The sequence below is a fragment of the Melospiza georgiana genome, chromosome 6 (genome assembly GCF_028018845.1).
Source record: "Melospiza georgiana isolate bMelGeo1 chromosome 6, bMelGeo1.pri, whole genome shotgun sequence".
NCBI classification, from domain to species: domain Eukaryota; kingdom Metazoa; phylum Chordata; class Aves; order Passeriformes; family Passerellidae; genus Melospiza; species Melospiza georgiana.
This window is the reverse complement of record NC_080435.1, coordinates 41141106-41160155: the sequence shown is the minus strand read 5'-3', so window position 1 is coordinate 41160155 and position 19050 is coordinate 41141106. Positions and strand designations below refer to the sequence as shown.

General features: G+C 40.9%; 1 protein-coding gene across 5 annotated transcripts in view; it reads right to left on the bottom strand.

Annotated features, from left to right (window-relative positions):
- Nucleotides 1-19050, bottom strand: part of YLPM1 (YLP motif containing 1) — a 45411-nt gene that overhangs the window by 21664 nt on the left and 4697 nt on the right. For 3 of the 5 annotated variants that reach the window (XR_009114621.1, XM_058027338.1, XM_058027341.1), the window contains exons 2-15: nucleotides 17371-17607; nucleotides 16277-16471; nucleotides 14352-15094; nucleotides 9952-12258; nucleotides 7487-7592; nucleotides 4743-4986; nucleotides 3485-3577; nucleotides 2951-3125; nucleotides 2646-2791; nucleotides 2074-2261; nucleotides 1390-1452; nucleotides 986-1105; nucleotides 510-686; nucleotides 212-295 (exon numbers count right to left, since the gene is read on the bottom strand). Coding sequence is in view for 4 of the 5 variants with exons in the window: in XM_058027338.1 (XP_057883321.1) it covers nucleotides 212-295; nucleotides 510-686; nucleotides 986-1105; nucleotides 1390-1452; nucleotides 2074-2261; nucleotides 2646-2791; nucleotides 2951-3125; nucleotides 3485-3577; nucleotides 4743-4986; nucleotides 7487-7592; nucleotides 9952-12258; nucleotides 14352-15094; nucleotides 16277-16471; nucleotides 17371-17607 (4878 nt within the window). In the remaining variant the exon portion in view is untranslated. The remainder of the gene's footprint in view (nucleotides 1-211; nucleotides 296-509; nucleotides 687-985; nucleotides 1106-1389; nucleotides 1453-2073; nucleotides 2262-2645; nucleotides 2792-2950; nucleotides 3126-3484; nucleotides 3578-4742; nucleotides 4987-7486; nucleotides 7593-9951; nucleotides 12259-14351; nucleotides 15095-16276; nucleotides 16472-17370; nucleotides 17608-19050) is intronic. The other 2 variants (XM_058027340.1, XM_058027339.1) reach the window with 2 other exon arrangements.

Here is a 19050-nt window from a genome sequence, read left to right as displayed (position 1 = left end):
AAATGAAGCACCTGTAAAAATCTAATAGATTCATTGGAAAATTTCGTTCCTGATTGCTAACAGGATGTATCTGTACTTCAGTAATTTTAATCAATCCCATTAAATAACTACCAGTACTTCTTAGAGGAAAAGTGCAAGCATTATGTAGTCTATAGTTTTCAAACAGCAGCCCCCCCAAAAGCAGAATATGACTCCAGATGTATATAGTTACCCTGCTGATATCCTTTAGCTTGCGCCCATGAATATTCCTCTTGGAACACGTCTGGTTATCTGCACTCATTTCAGCTAAGTACACCTAGAAATAAAAAGACTGTTAAGTACTGTAAACCAATTTTTAGAGTTCTTTTCTACCTTGCAATACACTCTGCAGTTATACACTTTAAGAAAGGTCAATTTGTAACTGTAAACCACAGCATTTTTCCTGAATGTGGGAGACTTTTCCATTCAAAAGTTTAGAAACATCAGCATATGGCTGTCAGCAAGTTCAAATGCTATTCAGGCTCCATTACCTCAAACCCCTTTGTTTTTGCAGCACTCCAAAACTGTTCAAAGTGTCGCACTCTGTCATTGATAGCATCAAGGATAATGAAGGGAAAGAAGCCATCGTCCAAGGTCTTTTTGAAAGTTTTAAACATGCTGGTACGATAGGTCTCCTCCATATCAGCCTCATATTCGTACTCCATCACCTTTACCAAGGACAAAAAGCATTAAGAAAGAGGACATCTATAAAATGGCTAATATTCAACACCTGAATGGCATGACCACAAAGCACACTGGTGTGGGAAAAACACCTTTCAGATCAGTTTTTAAGAATTTGCTCATACCACCCTAATATACCACCCAATATAAGTTATATTGGCTTGTTTTGAAAAACAGCCCAGAGACTTCTGCACTCTTCCCAACCCACAGACTGGAATTCTGATTGCCACTGTTTTTTCAGAATGTCTTGTTTCTTTGTCAAGAAAAATAACAGAATTAAGATTACCTTCTTTTTAACTTTTTTCCCTGTATCTGGGTCTCTCTCCTCTTTCTCCACTTCAGTGATAAAGTAGTCGTCCAGGCTGAGCACTCTTGGTGCAGGTCCTCCACATTCTACTTCCTTATCCTGGGAAGAAAGCAAAAAGAAAGTATATACCTTTGCTGTAAAAATTCCATTCTGCTACACTTCAAAATACTTTTGGTCAACAGCAGTTCCCTGCTCAATAGTAAAAACAAAAAGAGAGTAGTATCCCTCCTGCTTGCTAACACTGTTGGAGATTCACATAGCACATGAAGACATGGAACACAAAATAACACCAGACTTGAATTCTAGGCAAACACAAAGTAAACAGTAGAGGAAGCACATGTAAAAGACAAGCAACACTACACAGTGAGTGCCTGTTTACATACCCTGATGAGTTTTGCTACATGTGTCTTTCCACTGCCAGGTAACCCTCTCATGATGATCACAATCTGAAACAAAGATCATGTAAGCAGGTATGATACTGTACTAAATTTAACAGACTCTTTTGCAAATATTTTCTTCTGGATAATTATGTGCTGTGGGCTCACACTTTTGCATATCATCAAGCACTCACTGTCTGTTTTAGAAACCAGGCTGTGAGAAATGGTAGTAGTTCCACATAATTCAGAGTTTTTGATGTTAATCATGACAGCAGTTTAGGCTGCTTGCTATAGATCTGGCTCAGTTTCACTAACTTCTTTCATTCGACTGAATGAAACTTACCTAAATGTTTTATAGCCTAAATTGTGTTCTTTCTTATATAATACGTGCATTGCCAAATCTCTGGGTAAAGACAAGTCTTTCCCCTGATACATCAAAAACCAAAGTGAAGACCTCAGAAGAGCCCAAAACACCTTAATATTACACACAAATTTGCTTTGAGAGTTCCAATGAAGTTTACCTCTCCTGTGGACTCCTAATAGCTGTGCTACAACACTTTGCAAAGGAACCAAGCTATTTCCAGAGCCTCCTCAAATGTACACTTGTTCCCAACATATTACACCCACCAGCACTTTATCTGAATACAGACCTTGTTCAAACTGATTGCTGCTTTCAGAATGTACACTCACCCTCTCTGGCCTGCTATCCCGTCCTGGTGGCTTTAAGATATCATCTACATTTTTAGATTCTGGCTTCCTTTCTACTCGTGGAGCAGGTGGTGGCTGACGAGGCATTGATGGAGCAGAAATAGGAATCCTTTCCTCAGGGTAATTTCTACGATCACCTTCAAATTCCAGTATTTGGACAGAAGAATTTTCTTAGTTCAGTAAAATAAAAAAATTAAGATGTTCTGAGCTGATTTAAACAGACCTTCATTATTTTAAGTTAAATTCACAGATATGTCCTCATAAATAATTAAAATTTCTATTCTTAAACCTATTGCAATCAAAGACAGTTTTTAGCAGAGTATATAACGGTTTCATTCATGATCTCAACACCACTGAGAACCAAACCTAAATATCACCACCTAAAGAGATTTTCCTGCATTATATATTTTGAAAAAACAAATACTGCAAATCAATCTTCTACCAAAGATTTTTTTAATAATTTTTAAAATTATTTTTAATAATATTCTTTTTAATAATATTCAATTATTTTTTAATAATATTCTAGCAAGACTTTTAAGATAGAGAAACTGTACCTCCAAACATGGAAGGCCCATGATCATATGCTGGACGATCTGTCTTTCGTTCATATGGTGGTCTGTCAAAACCACCTCGCCTGGAGGATGGATGGTCTTTCTTGTCACGGTAAGACTGAGTCCTTGAAGGTGTGGTAGGAAGAACCCTGCCAAAAAAGTATTTTGTGTTTTGTGCATTTTTGTGGATTTTCACTGTGGATTCCAGAGTGAAAGGAACATGTACCTCACAGGCAAAATGGACAGCCTGATACACAATACAGCCGCCTCATCTGTATCAATGTCCATAGTGCTCCAAAGCCACGTACCTGTCGTCTCGGGGGTGCCGCTCCTTGTCAAACCTCTCTCGTTCGTAGTCCACAGAGCCTCGGTCTCTGTGCAATTCCCGCTCCCTCTTGAAATCCCGGTGATCTGTGCTGGAATTACCCTGACGCTCAAAATAAGGCTCACGGTCTCTTTCTCTATTGTAGCGACCTGGATGCTCTGGAGGGAGAAACCCATAGAAATCCAAACTACTGTTTTGGGAAAAGAAGGCAACAGGTAAGAGTGCAAGAAAAGCATATGTTATGTGAGCTAGGATGCACTTTATCAGACACTCTTTTCCAAACTGTACAAGAGACAACCATACCACGCAGTCCTACTTAAAGTTACAAACTGAGTTTTTAAAGTGGCTAGGTTATTGACTCCTCTTGAAAATATAAACTGTTATTCTTATGGACCTCCGAAGAAAATAAAGTAGTTGAAGCGTAAACAAGAATTACTCAGTCTGAACAAGCTTTTAGCATTTTACAACTTTTCTAAGAGCTAACTAACTCTTTGAAAGCCAGCCAAGCACCTCCTACCTTTTTGAAATGTTTGCCTGTCTGGTAGAGGTTCTGGACGAAGGGTTACCCTCTCCCCATATGGAATCTGTTCCACTTTACTCGTGGTTATATCTGGTTGAAAATAAACAAAAGAATCCTAAAGTTTTAAAACACACGCTTGTATTTTCTTTCCTCTTCTTGAAAAGTAATCAGTTAATGGCACTAAAAGTGACTAGAACAAACTACCATAATTTCTTCTAATGGAAAATGCAAAAAGAGCTTTATATAAATAAACAGCACCATGGTTTTTAAAGGCTGAGTTTGTGTGTGTGTATGTAAACCACTCATCTTAACAATGGGACTGCCTTTTCAGGTGAGTTCAGGTAGCATGCAGTGTCAGAAAATTCTAAACATTAAAATGCTCTGTAAGTTTTAATAACTCACAGAGTTACTCTAATGTCAAGAATAGTATCTGAAAGTCTCACAACAATGACATTTTTTCAAACAGCTTTTAGTAAAACATCTACTTAACGGAACAGATACAGCTTTCAGTCCTGTTATGGTACTTTAGAGAGGGGGAAAAACAGTCTTTAAATGACAACACACAATTTAGGAACTTCTTTATGACATGATTTCACTCCTGTTAAAGGAGGGAGATAAATTCTATTAAAAAGTAGTGTTGAATTTTAGCTTTGGTAAGTTCAGTAGTAAAAAACAGAGCCTCCAGTATTTACTTATGTGTTAAACAAGTGTATAGGGTGCATGCCCTTCAGAACCAGACTCTGCCTCCTCCTCTGGGTAGAGGGTACCTCACACCCATTATGCAGTATATAAATAATGCAAACACCAGCCACATTCTGTTTTAAATCACTAGTCACACCTAAGAACTCTAACCATCAGAAGTACCTTCTAGTCCAGTTATTTCCATACTCACCTACAAAGGGATTAAGGGAAAGTTACACTATCAACCTAAAAACAGCACATCATTTTGTACTTATTAGAAGCACCCATGGCTATACACCATTCATGGAATAGTAACCATAGAAAATACACTGTTCACCAACGTGAAATAGTTCTTTCTAAAAGCATCAAGAAAAACACTAAACTTAAGAGTCATAACTGGTTAAAGGTTAGAGACTCCTTATAACTGCACTGATCAGCATTACATCATTAATGCACACAAGCCTACACATCAACTGCAGAACATGAATACTTTGCATGGCACACTCCTTTAAAAAAAAAGGTCAGGAAGACTAATTAGCTCTTTGACACATATGAAATGCACTGTGATACCCACCTCGCCCGTGGCCATAATCCACCGTTTGCTGAATGATGGGTGCTTTGGGAACTGCTGGAATAACAGGAGAAAGGGACACTGGTACAGCTGGTGGCATGGAGGTATGGACAGCAGGTACCTTCACAGGTGAGGAGACAGGGGGAGGCATCATGGACTCCTGCTTACACAGCTCGTACTCCATGTTGGCACCTTTATCTTCATTTGTGTCCCAGAGTCCGTGGAAAGAGTCCTCATCCCAGCGTTCCTGTTCCACAGTAGAAGGTGATGGTTTTAAAGACTGACCATGACTTGGGGTTGTAGTTGGAGTAGAAAGTGGAGCATGTGGCCTTGTCATGGGTGTAGTAGGCCTTGCCAGTGGGGCACTTGGTCTTGTCACAGGGGTGGGCTGTCTGAACAACACAGGAGGCTTTATAATAACAGCAGGAGAAGGTTTAATAGCTTGGGCTTCTACTGGTGCCTCTGAAGATTGCTGAGAAGAGATCTAGATGCAGAAAGCACTTTTAATGTAGATCTGCAAACTAACCTTCTCTCATCCTCAGTATGTGCAATGGCAATTGGTAGTCAAACCATACACGTTTTCTAGTACCTCCATCAAGGTGCTACAGGTAGGAGGACTATTTTTAAAAACTGGTGGCCTGATTTAATTTTGCGTATGCTCACTATGTGAAGGCTTAAGCACTGCTGATTTTCTTCAAAATAACTGTACCAATTTTAGCTCCAGTAGGCCTATCTCAGTTCAAAAGTGTCTACTGTTTATTTGCAAAGACTCCTGCTGTCTGCAAAGATTCCTGCCGTCTGTGTGAAGGCTGAAAATCTGAAAGTAGGGCAGCTTGGTGAGATGCAAAAGGATTGATAAGGCCAGTTTCTTTGTGGAAACCACTGGAAAAATTCAGAGAGCAGAAATACCTGGAAAACCTTAATAAAATAAAAATCAGAAGAACATAAGAAATTGGAAGGTCTTGCCTAGTCGAAAACCAAACCAAACCAAATCCTTAATGAACCAAACATCCACAAGAAACCCCACACATTACAAGACTTTTCAGCATCAGAGCAGATGCCAAGTTACAGGCAGCCTTATTAGCAACATACAACAAAAATTGCAGGATGGTTGTAGATACAAAGCTGAGCTCTGTAATAACAACTCAAAGTCATGGCAGAAATATCTGGAAGTAAGAATTCCAAGAAAGACAAAAGTTGTTTGAAAACCTCTAGACAAGTGAAGTAGTCTGAGATACAAAATATCAAAATAGAGCAAAGTAACTTCCTAAAGGCATCAACATATCTGCAGTTCTTGGGAGCTAACCAGCTCCATTATTTTACTTTACAGACACTGTAAACAAGGAAGAGGACACCTAAGCAAAAAGAAAACTTGCAGTGCCTCATTCACTGCATAACACTTCCCTGGACGGAGGGACAAAAAAAGGTTGGTCTGGCTAAATGTCAGAGCCAGAAGACCTTACGGCTAAATTTATTGGTGTGAGTAACTTTGGGGTTAAGGTGTGATGAAGAACAAAGACGGTGCATCAACTCAGACGTCTCATCCAATACACATTTAACAAAACTGTTTACTCATTCTAGGAAGGATTTATAAACCTGAGTTAGCACGACTGCAGAAGTTCAGTTGATTTCTGAATTACCAAAAAACCCCAAATATAAGCATCTGAGAACAGTTCCCAGAACTGCACAGGAAATTAAGCAGTACAGGAGTAGTTGCATCACAACAGGATGGAGATACACAAACATGAGTTTCCAGGCACTTCATGATATTCTAGAAGGTAATAAAAATTTCCAATTAAAACAGCAAACAGAAGGCTAATGCCCATGCTACATTGAAATATCTCAATTTTTGATGGATGTATCCTCAAGTTTTCCCGACTTCAAAGAGGAGATAGCTCCTGAAGCAGGAAAAGCAGTGTAAATTGAAAGAATTTAAGCAAGGAAAATCAGGGTCTTCTTGTGAATCTTACATCCCTGTTTTGGGAGAGCTCGCCTCTTTTTGCACATTATCCTACAGCAATCTAGACTGTTTTATGTGCAACCATCCCTAACGGGTCATACTCAGACGACATGGTGGATTTTTAGGTGGAGAAGAAGGGATTACAAGGGTCCTCGCCCTTGATAAGTCACAGTTGTACTAATTACCAAAGAAGAATAGCCTTGCCTTTAATGGGCTCTGATTAATAAAGGTGTGATAGAAGGGATGGGTTGGCCAGTCAGGGAGAGCCTTGAGGAAGAGGATCTTGGAAAGGTAGAGGAGGCCTGAGGAAGAAGGAATGATCCAGAGAGACACAAAGAAGAACAAAACAAGGAAGAGAGTTGCTGCTGCAAAAGATCTGCTGCAAGGTCAGTCTGGGTCTGATAGAGTTAGAGCCTGCTGTTGGAGCCTGCAGTCAGAGCAGTCACTCTGTCAGAGAAGCCAACAGCAGGAGTTTGCTGCAGTCAGTCAGGATGGCTAAGCTGTAAAGAAGAATAAACCAGGACCCTTTTCAGGTTTTAAATGAGAGTCTGTGTCTTGGCTCATTTCCAACCCTAATGAGAGATCTGCTGCAACAGACCGAGCAGAAAATGCTTTGGAAAATTTAAAGAAATGAAGAAGTTGTTTTGCCTCAACAGAAGATAGCTAAGGTTGTAAGATAGCTGGGGAAGCACTCCAGAGAGAAATTTGACCATCAGTGTGTAGAACTGGCTCAACATACATAAACAGTAACTGCTACCAATATCTTATCAGTGTAAGATGAATTTACCTGAAAGGCACCTGGCCTTGTGCTTGTGTTCTGTGATCTTGGAGACTCTTGGGTGGAAATGTCAGGTTTGAACTCCTTCAACTTCTGTAGCTGTTCTTTTTGCTCCCTGCACATGCATCATAAGAAAATGTTATCAGTCTATAGCTTAAATGAAAAATAAAAGAAATCAATGCTCATGGTGAGAACACATATTACACTAGTACCAGAGACAAAACCAAAAGAAGAAAAGGACACAGCAGGGTTTATATGGGCAATGCTGTCATTCAGAAATCCCTGTTTCACATCTACCTAACCATGGAGGCATTTAGTGCATTAGCTGCATGCTTTTTGATCACAAGTTTCCTGAGACATGTAGTTATGTTTTTGTGCTTTGCCAGAGCCACTCCATTTGAACAGTAAAGAGAAAAGCTGGATTTTGGTTTCTGTCAACACCTTCTGCAAGCAAGAAACCCCTTGGAAACACATACCTAAGTGCTCTCAGTTACTTGCTCTGGTTCACATGGTAACAGGATTAAGGCCAACAAAGCACAAGAGATTCCAATATATTAAAAACCAAACAATGAGTCTAACTTTTGCTTCTTTGGTTTATATATCAAAATGCTATTTAATACACAACCAATACATAGTCTACAGAGCAGAGACCAGGTTCAGCTGTGAGTACTATAATCACTGGATTACAAAGTTTTAGTGAATATAATTTCCTTTCCCTTCAGTTTTTGTTAGCATTTTTAATCTAGGTTTTTCAATTGCTAATAACTCTGCATTGAAGCAGTTTTTAAATGACAACTAGGAATGGGATCCTTCTGTAGCAAGACGTAACAGAAACCACCCTACTCAGTAATGCATCAATTGAGTGTTCAGCAGAAGGGGAACTTGGCTCAAAGAAAAGAATCCTCAGTGGTTTGTAAATACAAAAGAGTAAACTGAGCACTACACTAAATCACAAATACAGAACAGGCTACAGCTGAGACCATGCTGTTTTAAACACAATAAAAGCAAAGCCAGATGAAGGCTTTAGTTTTGGAGACGAAAGCAGTTATGTACCACACTACTGGTATAACTCTTCACTCAAAAAATCCCCATAAAAATTAATAAGTAATATCCATAAAGTTGTTCCTACTGTTCAGACTTAAATCATCTGTCTATAAGAACCAAATGAGAAGTACCAGTGTAACTAATTTGAAGATCACCCTCATATTCTATTAAGAATCAGTATCATGTTTATATTTCCACTTTTTACTGGCTTTGAAAGATGTATATGTAACTACTTTTTACATAAAATATTTTAGTGACTATGTTTAAATTATTTAAGCCCTAATAAATTTCTCTCGTAGTGATTCCCAGACTATGTTCCTTAGCCTAAGCGACTGGCTTGCAGCAAGTCACAATAAACAGCAAAACACATGCTGGGCAACTGAGGCAATGGGATAGACAGGAAGCTGAAAATAATGTAACTCCAAACTTTCAGCAAATACTGCTTTACAACATGGATTTCACAGTTAATAACACCATTGAAGTAATCTGATTGCAGTAAATTATTAAATTATTCAGAATAAAAGTTCTCCCTTTAAAAAACAATTTTTTCTTGCATTTTGGCATGCATCCAAGGCCTTCTGTATGGGACAGGTGTTCAGCAATCTTACAAATATGAAAACAAAACAGTCTGAAGAAAAGTGCAAAACATCTCTCTCATGAAATGGAACATCTCTCTCATGAAATGGCTTGGGTTGGAAGGGACTTCAAAAATCATCTAGTTCCAGCCTTCCTTTCACTAGATCAGGTTGTTGAAAGCCTCATACAGCCCCATCTCTCCTATTACTAATTTCATAATAAACACTTATTAAAGCCTTAGGAATGCTAGTAGCTGCTTTCTAAAAATGCAGTCCTGATAAACTCTGGCATTCATATCTTCCTAACTGTTAGATCACTCCTTTTATGCTGATTCCCAGAACTTAAGATCAACCAAATTTGACAAAACTTTTCACCAACAATATCTGGTTTCAAATGAGGAGGTTCTGTAAAAAAAACAAACAAACAAGCAAAACCTATGTTTTAACTTAAAAGTGAGCAATATAAAAAAATAGGTCTTAAGAACCACATTAATGTATGTCTTGAGGGGTAAGTACTAAAAAGCAATTATCACTAAGCTCATCTGGTACCACCAATAATACTGAAAAGCAATTATCCACAAGTTTGTTTGAAGGTAACAAAAAGATTGGTCAGATGATGGGACACATTTCTCCCTGGAAAGGGACAATCACTTATTTAAGAAAAAAAATCCATCTACAAAAACTGTGGTAAAGGCACTCCAAATAACTTCTTCCACATGAGCTCCTGCTATCATGCTGCAGGTCAAAGAAATGAAGCCATTACTTTTACTACTTTACTTATTGATTGATCCATTGATTCAAATGGATCCCACAGAACGGGATTCCTATTCAAAATCATAGAACCAGACAACTCACCGAAGCATTTTGAGCTCCTGGGCAGCCTTCAGAATTATCTCATGCTGTCTTTGGCTTAGGACCATCACTCCTCCCAAGGACTGGTCAGAGTCCAGGTTTGAATCTGCTCCCAGCATATCAGAGGAATGTGAAGGGGGAGGAAGGGATGTATCTGAGTGGTCATCCAGAGACCTCAGTCTCTCTCCATCATCTGGATACCACCTATCTGACAAGCGTTCTCTCTCCCAGTCAGTCCTTTCAGGAAGGTAGTCCTGCTTCTCCCGCCACGTGTCGTATCTCTCCGGATATTCTCGAATCCTAAGCTCGCCCCTGTCTCGGAGATCTCTGTCATAATGATCTCTGTTCCTATCGTCCCTCCACCTATCTTCACGATACCTGTCCAGAGGTGGAAGGGGTGGTAATGGTGGTAGAGGGGGGATATCCAGGTCACGATTCCCCATTTCTCTGTCATCCATATGTCTCATGTCCCAGTCTCTATCCCATTCTTTGTCTAAATCTTGATCATAAATATCTGAGGATCTTCCAATTCTATCTAGATCTCTCTCCAGTTCCCTTTCTCTTGGCCTTTTCCAGTCATCCCACCACGAATCTCGTCTGTCGTGATCAGATGATAAAGGAGGTAGTGGTGGTAGGGGAGACAATGGAGGCAGTGAATGGTGGGATTGCAACCTGTCATCTCTGTCATACACATGTACAGAATCATCCTGATAATCAGAGTTGTGATCTCTCCAGTATTGTTCTCTTTCCCACTCATCCAACTGCTCATGCTCCAAAGATGGGTCATCTTGACTATCTAAAGGAAATTCCTCCTGCATTGTATCATCTTCATGACCCCAAGAACCCCTGAATGTTTCATCTCGATGATATGGAGGCAATTTGTCAGGGTCATCTCCTAGGTGAATGGGTTTACCCATACTGCCTGTTTCAGATCTTCCTGCTTCCCTCTCATGGCTATCTCCCCTTCTGATGGGACACCTCTCCCGGCTACCTGCCCGCCTGCCCAGGTCCCTCTCCCGGCTCCCTGCCCGCCTGATGGGGACCCTCTCCCGGCTCCCTGCCCGCCTGACGGGGACCCTCTCGCGGCTACCCGCCCGCCGCATGGGCTCCCTCTCGCGGCTACCTGCCCGCCGCACGGGCTCTCTGTCCCGGCTAGAGGCGCGTCTCACCGGGCCTCTCTCCCGGCTTCCTGCCCGGCCCCTGTCCCAGCTGCCTGTCCGTCCAGGTGGCTCTCTGTCTCGGTTAGAGAATACCCTCTCATGGCTATCTGACCGTCCACCCGGCCCCCTCTCCCGGCTGCCTGACTGTCCATCTGGCATCCTCTCCCTGCTGCCTGACCGTCTATCTGGCATCCTCTCCCTGTTGTCTGCACTCCTGAATGCTCCCCTGCCACGGATGGATGGCTGCCTAGCCTGTCCTCTGCCTCTGTATACATATCCTCTACCACGGCCATCATCCATCCTGCCCATTCCCCGGCCATGGCCATCATCCATCCTGCCCATTCCCCAACCACCGTCCACCCTTCCCATTCCCCGGCCACCATCCATCCTTCCCATTCCCCGGCCACGGCTCATTCCCCAGCCACGGCCATCCCCTTGCCCTCTGCCACGGCCCCTTCCTCTGCTTCCTGGTCCCTTTCCTCTATCTTCATGCATGAATGGCCCTTTTCCTCTGCCTTCTGGTCCAGGTAGGCCCTGGGTGCTATCTGGAGCAGTCAACTGGATATCTGGTGTATCCAAATCCTCATTTCCTTCTGCAGAGGGTACTGTATTCTGGTTCTGAATAGGTGGGGTGGGTGCCTTGGACTCTTCTACTTGCTGGTTGGGATCATGTGAACTCCATGTCCACTTTTTAGGAGGGTCTGAAGTAGGTTCTTTGACTTCAGGTTTGGGTGCTTCCTGTTGAGTGTCTGTCAGGTCCTCATTTGGCTCAATGGGACCTGCACTCTGTGCGTCAGGAGTAGACTCAGTTCTGCTCACAGACTGCTGATCGCCAGCTGTGTCTGTAAAAGGCTCTTTGCTTTCTGACTGTGAGTCTATCTGCGTCTGCTGCTGCTGTCCCAAGTGAGGCCTGGGCCCCATCCACCGTGGACCACTAGGTCGGGAACCGTGTCCATGTGATGCATTTGCTGTATAAAATTGTCCTGCTGGTCCTCGTGGGATAGAGCCCCATCTGCTTGAAGACTGTCCATCTGTATTCTGTCGGTCAAAACGTGACCTGTATCCTTCTGAGCGCTGGGAGTCAAAACGAGGTCCTCTCTGCCTTGAGCCTTCAAACTTGTCATATCCTCTTCCTCGAGGCCCGTCAAATCTACAGATGATGCAACAGAAATTTTATTCAAATGAAGATGTCATATTAAAGTCCTGTAGAATAATTTCACACAAAATAGAGAACTCATGTCTAAAGTCAAATTGCTTAGATGTCTGGGATTCACAGTTGTACATCACCAGATGAATCAGGAAGGCCAAAGGCAAGGCCATCAGCCAGAAAAGAAAGGTCATAGAAAGTGTACCCCTTGGACAAACACAACTGGCAAACTGGTAAAAATGCATGAGGAAAAGACTCGGATACTCAACAACTTTTTTGCCTTAGTCTTCACTGACAACTCTACGCCTCCTGAGTGGATGGACTGCAAAACAGGGACTAGGGGTGCAAAGTCACTCCCACAAGAAGAGATCAGGTGATGACCTGAATATATGTAAGTCTATGTGACCTGATGAGATACATCCCAGAATACTCAGGGAATTTGCTACCATACTTGCCAAGCCATGATATCTAGAAATGGTCACAGTCAGTGAAGTACCTGGTGACTGTGAGAAGGAAAACACTGCACCTATTCTAAAAGAGGCTAGAAAGAAGGACCCTGGAAACTAACCTGTGAGTCTCACCTCTGTGCCTGGGAAGACCATCCCAGAAGCTAGGCCAAGGCACATGGAGGACAGGAAGGTCATTGGAGACAACCAGCACAGATTCATCAAGGGCAAGTTCTGCCTGATCAACCCAGTGGCCTTCTATGATGGAGTGACTAATGGATAAGGAAGGCATATTGATGTCATCTGCCTGGACTTTTTTAAGGCCTTTTCCATGAACCCCCAAAACATCCTTCTTTCTAAATTGGAGAGAGGTGGATTTGATGGATGGGACTATTTGGTGGATGAGGAACTGGCAGGATGGTGACATCTAGAGGATAGGGGACAATGGCTCAATGTCCAGACGGAGATCAGTGACAGTGACAAGTGGTGTCCCTCAGATGAATGGGCACTGTTTTTTATCTCCATCAATGACATAGACAGTGGCACTGAGTGCACCTTCAGCAAGTTTGCAGGGGACACCAAGCTGAGTGGTGTGGGTGACATGCCTGATGGACAGAATGCCATCCAAAAGTGCCTAGAAAAGGTTGAGAAGTAGGCCCATGGGAATCTCATGTGGCCAAGTACAAGGTCCTGCAGCTGGGTCAGGGCAGCCCCTGGTCTCAGTATAGGCTGGGTGATGATGGGATCAAGAGCAGCCCTGCCAAGAAGGACTTGGGATTACTGTGGATGAAAAGCTGGACATGAACCAGAAATGTCTGCTCACAGCCCAGAAAGACAACCTGGGCCTATCATTGCATATCACTGAGCTCTAAACCAACACACATAAAAGACATGCACTAGAAAGTCATGAAAACACTCTGCTCAGGACTGTACATCCAACAAATCCACAGGAACTGAAACACTTTTTAAAAACTACCAGGAGGTAAAATTGATTCATTTGTATAAAGCTCATGTACATTGCTAGCAATTCACAAATTATTATTCATGATTGATCACTTTGGAAGCAAAGAGAAGGGGAATAACCATGAAGATATTACTGTAAAGTCTAGCAGAGTGCACAAGGATAGAAACAATTGAGCAGAACATCACTGCCCTTTGATTCAGCAAACATCACCCATTAGTTCAACCCATCTTGAACTAATCAGCAGATAGAACAGATGTTGTTTTTGCACCCTGGTATCATGTATTAAAGAAAAACATTCAGAAAAACAAGATCTTGGATTAAATTATATAGCAGGTATAAAATCAGCAAAGACATATAAAATATTTACAAAAGCTTTCCTATTTTCAAAGAAGGAGCATTGTGTCTTTGTGACTAAAAAGGGGCAGCATCCTCAAGCACTTTACCAAAAAAAATAGCAAACTACTACTCTAGATTATGCTCAGGTGAAAGCCATCTATGTATCCTTGCTTTAAAAATATTAATACAGAGAGTATGGTCTACATACATTAAAAACAAAACCTCCACTGAAATACACACTTCCCACAACCTCAAAAAGATTTGAGAAAAAGATATATATTTCATTTCTTAATAAATCTCTGAAAATCTTGTAGCCTGGAATATGTATAGATCAACAAAAACTTTCTTACCTAGGGCCTCTAGGGCCTTCAAAACGTGCTGATCTGGGAGGATCTGGAAGCAATCCACCTGACCTCACCGGTTTATCCTGCACAACAGGCGTGTGTGTCGAAGACACTGCAGAAGTGCCTTTCAGTTCCCCACACTGCTGTTCAGATGAAATATTTACAGTTTGTTTACTAAGATGACCTTGAGATTTTCCATGGTCAGATGAGCCAAAGGATGAACCTACTTGAGAATGGTAAGGTGAATAGCTAGTTGAACTAGCTATTTTTGATGCATAGGTACCAGGGGTGGGAAGGAGAGCTGGCCTTGGTGCGTCAGCAGCTTGACTGCTTTGAGAACCGGATCCTGAAGGGACAGAGGAATTGGATAACTGAGAAACAGAAGAGAGAGGTGGGGGAGCCAGTGGAGGTGTAGTTGAAGGTAAAGTTGGAGGCATAACAGGAATGCCACCTTGACCAGTTTGGGAATATGGAATAAATGGAGGTGGCAGTGACACATTTGCAGGATACTGATTCTTCAGATTTTGGAGTGAGGTCACTTTTTCCTGCAGATGTGACTGAGTAACCTTCATCTGTTCATCCCATGCTTTCCACTGCTTCTCATACTCTTGAAGCTGGTCTTTGTGAGGGTAGGTTTGAAGCTGATGCTGCCACTGCTGGTTCATTGATCGCTCCCAATCTTTATGAAGCTGCTGGAACTGTTTTTGCTGTGCCTCATAATGTCGCAGCTGCATGTCCACTGACATTGTCTGCAATGAGATGACAAGAATAGGTTCAAAATACCTTAGACAGTCAGTTACTCTCAGAGCCATGTATTTCAGTATCACTTGTACTATCACAATTTCTGATGACTTGGGTGCAAGGCTGAGGAAGAACTACACTGTAACAAAAACAAACACTAACAGTGACATCTAAAGGCATTGTGAAAACTTATATATTTTGTGACCATATACTATATCTATGTATAGAAGACTCCAACAGGACAGCTGAAGAAACCTATAATCTGTATAAACTGTTTTATTACTGCATCCTAACAATGGCTAAAGCTCAAATCAAACTTCACATATATACATTACGTGACTATTTCTCAAGGCTTCAGTTTTTGCTATTAACCTGCTCAGAATTCCCTCAGCTGTCTGCCATTATTTTTCTCTAAGCCTTTGCCAGATCTTATTTGCACAAATGAAGCTTCTTTCAAATTCTGTCCTTCATTATGTGAAGATATCAGGCTTCATTTTGCCTGAGATTTTTAAGGTTTACCCAAAGAGATTTAAAAGAAAAAACAAACCAACTTTGTAGGTTGGGCAGACAGCCCAACCTACAAAGAAATGTTTAATGTATGAACTCTACCAACTCAATAAGAGTTGACTCAACCCTCTAATACAATAATCAACTTCTACTTAAAAGCTTAAAGGTTACAATATTGGTTTCAACTGATTACTTGAGTTAAAAATAATGTGAGATACTGATTCTTAAAACTACGTTTCCTGTATATTTTTGTCATGTACATTTATAATTGTACATATTTATTTCTGTAAAAAAGAGCAGCTTCCAAATTGCTCTGTGCAATCATCTGTTTACATGACTTTTCTGAATTGTTTCTCCAGTAACAAAACACTCAAAGCTGAGTAGATTCAATATTTTGTTCAGCTTTGCTCCTCTATCACCTAGGTACATCCAAAAAAATCTCACAAGAAGTGTAAAATATTGTATTTCTCATCTGACTGAAGCTTCATCACCATCTGCCAATATTTTTTTCATTCGGAAGTTGAGTGACAGTAGGGAAAATGGATATAAACTTCTACCCAAGCAGAAAAAGTAGCCAGACAAATGAGCCAACCATTACAAATTATTCAACTATGCATTTTTCAGCAGACTGTGAGTGCTGGGTCACCTAGGATGTATATCAAACCACCTCCTTAGTGTCTCACCTCTAAGTGTGGAGGCTGTTGCATGATCTGTTGATACTGCTGTACTATCTGCTGCAGCTGAGCGTGCTTCTGCATTATTCTCTGATATTGGAACCCAACCCGCTGATGGGGGTGCTGCTGCCATTGAGCTGCTGCTGCTTGCAATTGCTGCAATCTCAAATCCTCCTCAGGGTCATCAGGAGGTTCAATATTGAGCTACAGAAAAAGGTAAATACTATAAACAAAGGAAAGTTGCATCTGTCAGAAAAAAATACACTTGGTCACTACACATCTTACAGGAACTTTCTCACTGTTCCTACTTTATCAATTTATTTCAGCCACCCACAGCTCTTGGAAGGCTGATTTTTACCCCACCTTTTCTAGATGTGAACACATATTTTCTTAATGTGAACAGTCTAATCTGAAGGTTAGGCTGATGGCAATTAAGTTATTCATACATAAAGAAACTACCTACAGGAAAGGGCTTAATGAAAATCTGTTATCTGCTACTCACAGTAAATGTAATGAGAAACAGGTTTCTCACAATGAGGTAAAGTAACTCCAAGTGCATTATTTCTGCCACTTTATAGGAACCTGCATGCTGTAATTTAAAGTGGAGCACATACTGTTCAAACATCAATCATGACCTCCATCTAATATGCAGTAACTGTTACTGAGCATGCTGACTAAAAAAAAACTCTGTGCAAAATTCTTGGCTTTCAGACCAATTCTAACACACAGAGAGAAGGGGAGCCAGAATTCACCAAGTGCCAGTGAGAGATTATGAAATAGTGTCTTAAACATAGCATTCCTCAAGAACTGAGTACCTACCTGGTTTTGCACTTCAATATCATGAGGTGTTCTCACAGACAACGCTGTGGATGGTGCGGGGGACTCAGCTCAGACTTGTTTGGGGCACGTGTGGGTGAATATGTAATTTTATACACAAAAAGCGTATTTTCTAATTGGTGCAGCTTTAGCAAATGTTTTTTTTAAGACTGCTTCACAACATTTAGTTGTTACAAAGTATACAAGAGAATTTGATGGCATTAATTTTCCTGGGGTTTTGGCTCATCTAGGACACAAATGGAGTGGCATCACTTTACAAAGCCTACCTGAGGTTCAGTGGATGTAAGAGAAGACTCCTCTTCTTTGGATGCTGGAGGCAGGGATTCATTAAGAGCAGGAGGTTCAGACTGCTGATTTGAAGCACTCATTTTCTCTTCTTCAGACTTTGCTCTCTGCTCATCCTTCACTACGGGGCTTTTCATCTGCTGCTGTCCCTGAGCATGGGCCTTTGCCCTTTGCTGCAGGCTAAGCAGGTGCTGCTGGTACCAGTATTGCTGCTGTTCCTGTAATAGATACACATTTTCTAAGTTTCACAAGAAAAACAATAGAAAATCATTAATGTTAGCCATTAGAATCATACTGTAGAAAAGTTTTTAAAACTGTTGTGAGGAAAAACTCACTTCTTCAGGAACAGTATTGCAATGGATGTCAGAAAATTAAATCAAAATTCATAAACCATTGTGTGATGCACAGAACCCACAATAGAATTTATTTTTACCCCAACAAGCTTACTATTCTCTAACTATAGCAAACAATACTAACAAAAATCTGGAGCACAGGCAATAATAAGCAAAATTACTACAGACATGCTATAAGTACCATGTCTATTTGTTTTAGAGCTTTTTATAACTAAGAACTACAGTAAAGAGAAAAAGAAGGAAATGTACAGAAGAGATTAAGAGGATGAACAGGGAACACAGCTATCAAGTAGACTGAAAATAGCAGCTGAGAAATTGTGGTGAAGATGTCTGAACAAAGCTATGGAAAGAAAAAGAAGAATCAGAACCAGTATATAGTGAAGATTATGTATAATCTGAATTCTCATTAATTCTGACTCATTCAACAGCTGAAGAGAGAAGTGGATATGGTTCCATCCAAAAAAAATGATCCATTTAATAAATAATAAGCTTTCAGTCTTAAATATTTCAGGGTAGAATTAAGAGTACTCAAGCCAGATGACAGAAGCTTCAAAAAGGAAGCTGCCACTAACATAAAGAACAAAAGACTAGAGATAAGTATCTCAACACTTAAGCAGTAGTGTCTTCAAGAGGCATGAATAAGAACCAACAGTTCTGTATCTCTTCCAATATGAGAAATATCAGTCATCAAATTAATAGAAAGACATCTGTGGGAGGCTACTCTTTACCTGACATGGTCTTGTGCCACCAGAGTCCCTACTAGAGATCTCTCTGAGGGCTAAAATTTTGTGGATTCAAGTCATAGCTCAGAAAAATCTACATATTTTGAAAATAAATACACCATTTACAGCTAAGGCAGCTCCTGTATCCTAGGAAAGTATTACTATACCCTTGATTTTTAAGTTGTTCTCTTAACATCTGCTTTTAGTCACCATCAAAGACAGAATGATAAAGTACTCTAATTTTTGGTCTAACCTAGTGCAACCATTCTTGTGCTCTCAATTTCATTACCTCTGAGAATCTGTGACTGATCTCCATCCTTTATACCTTCTGTTCTTCCTTTCCACCCAAGCATGCACAGTTAAGAAAAAAAACCTATATCAAGCCCAGTCAGAAAAGAATCCAAAAGATGCAGGCACTTCAAAATAAAAGCGTGACAACATCAAAGCAGCAAGTGCTGTCTGTTGAGATTTCTCAAAAGTGAATCAGTCCGCCCATCTTAAACAGGTTTAGAAGAAGAGTAACTTTCTGCTAGAAACCTACCTCATGCTCAGATCAGAAATGATGTTTTCTCTTGGTAGGAAACAC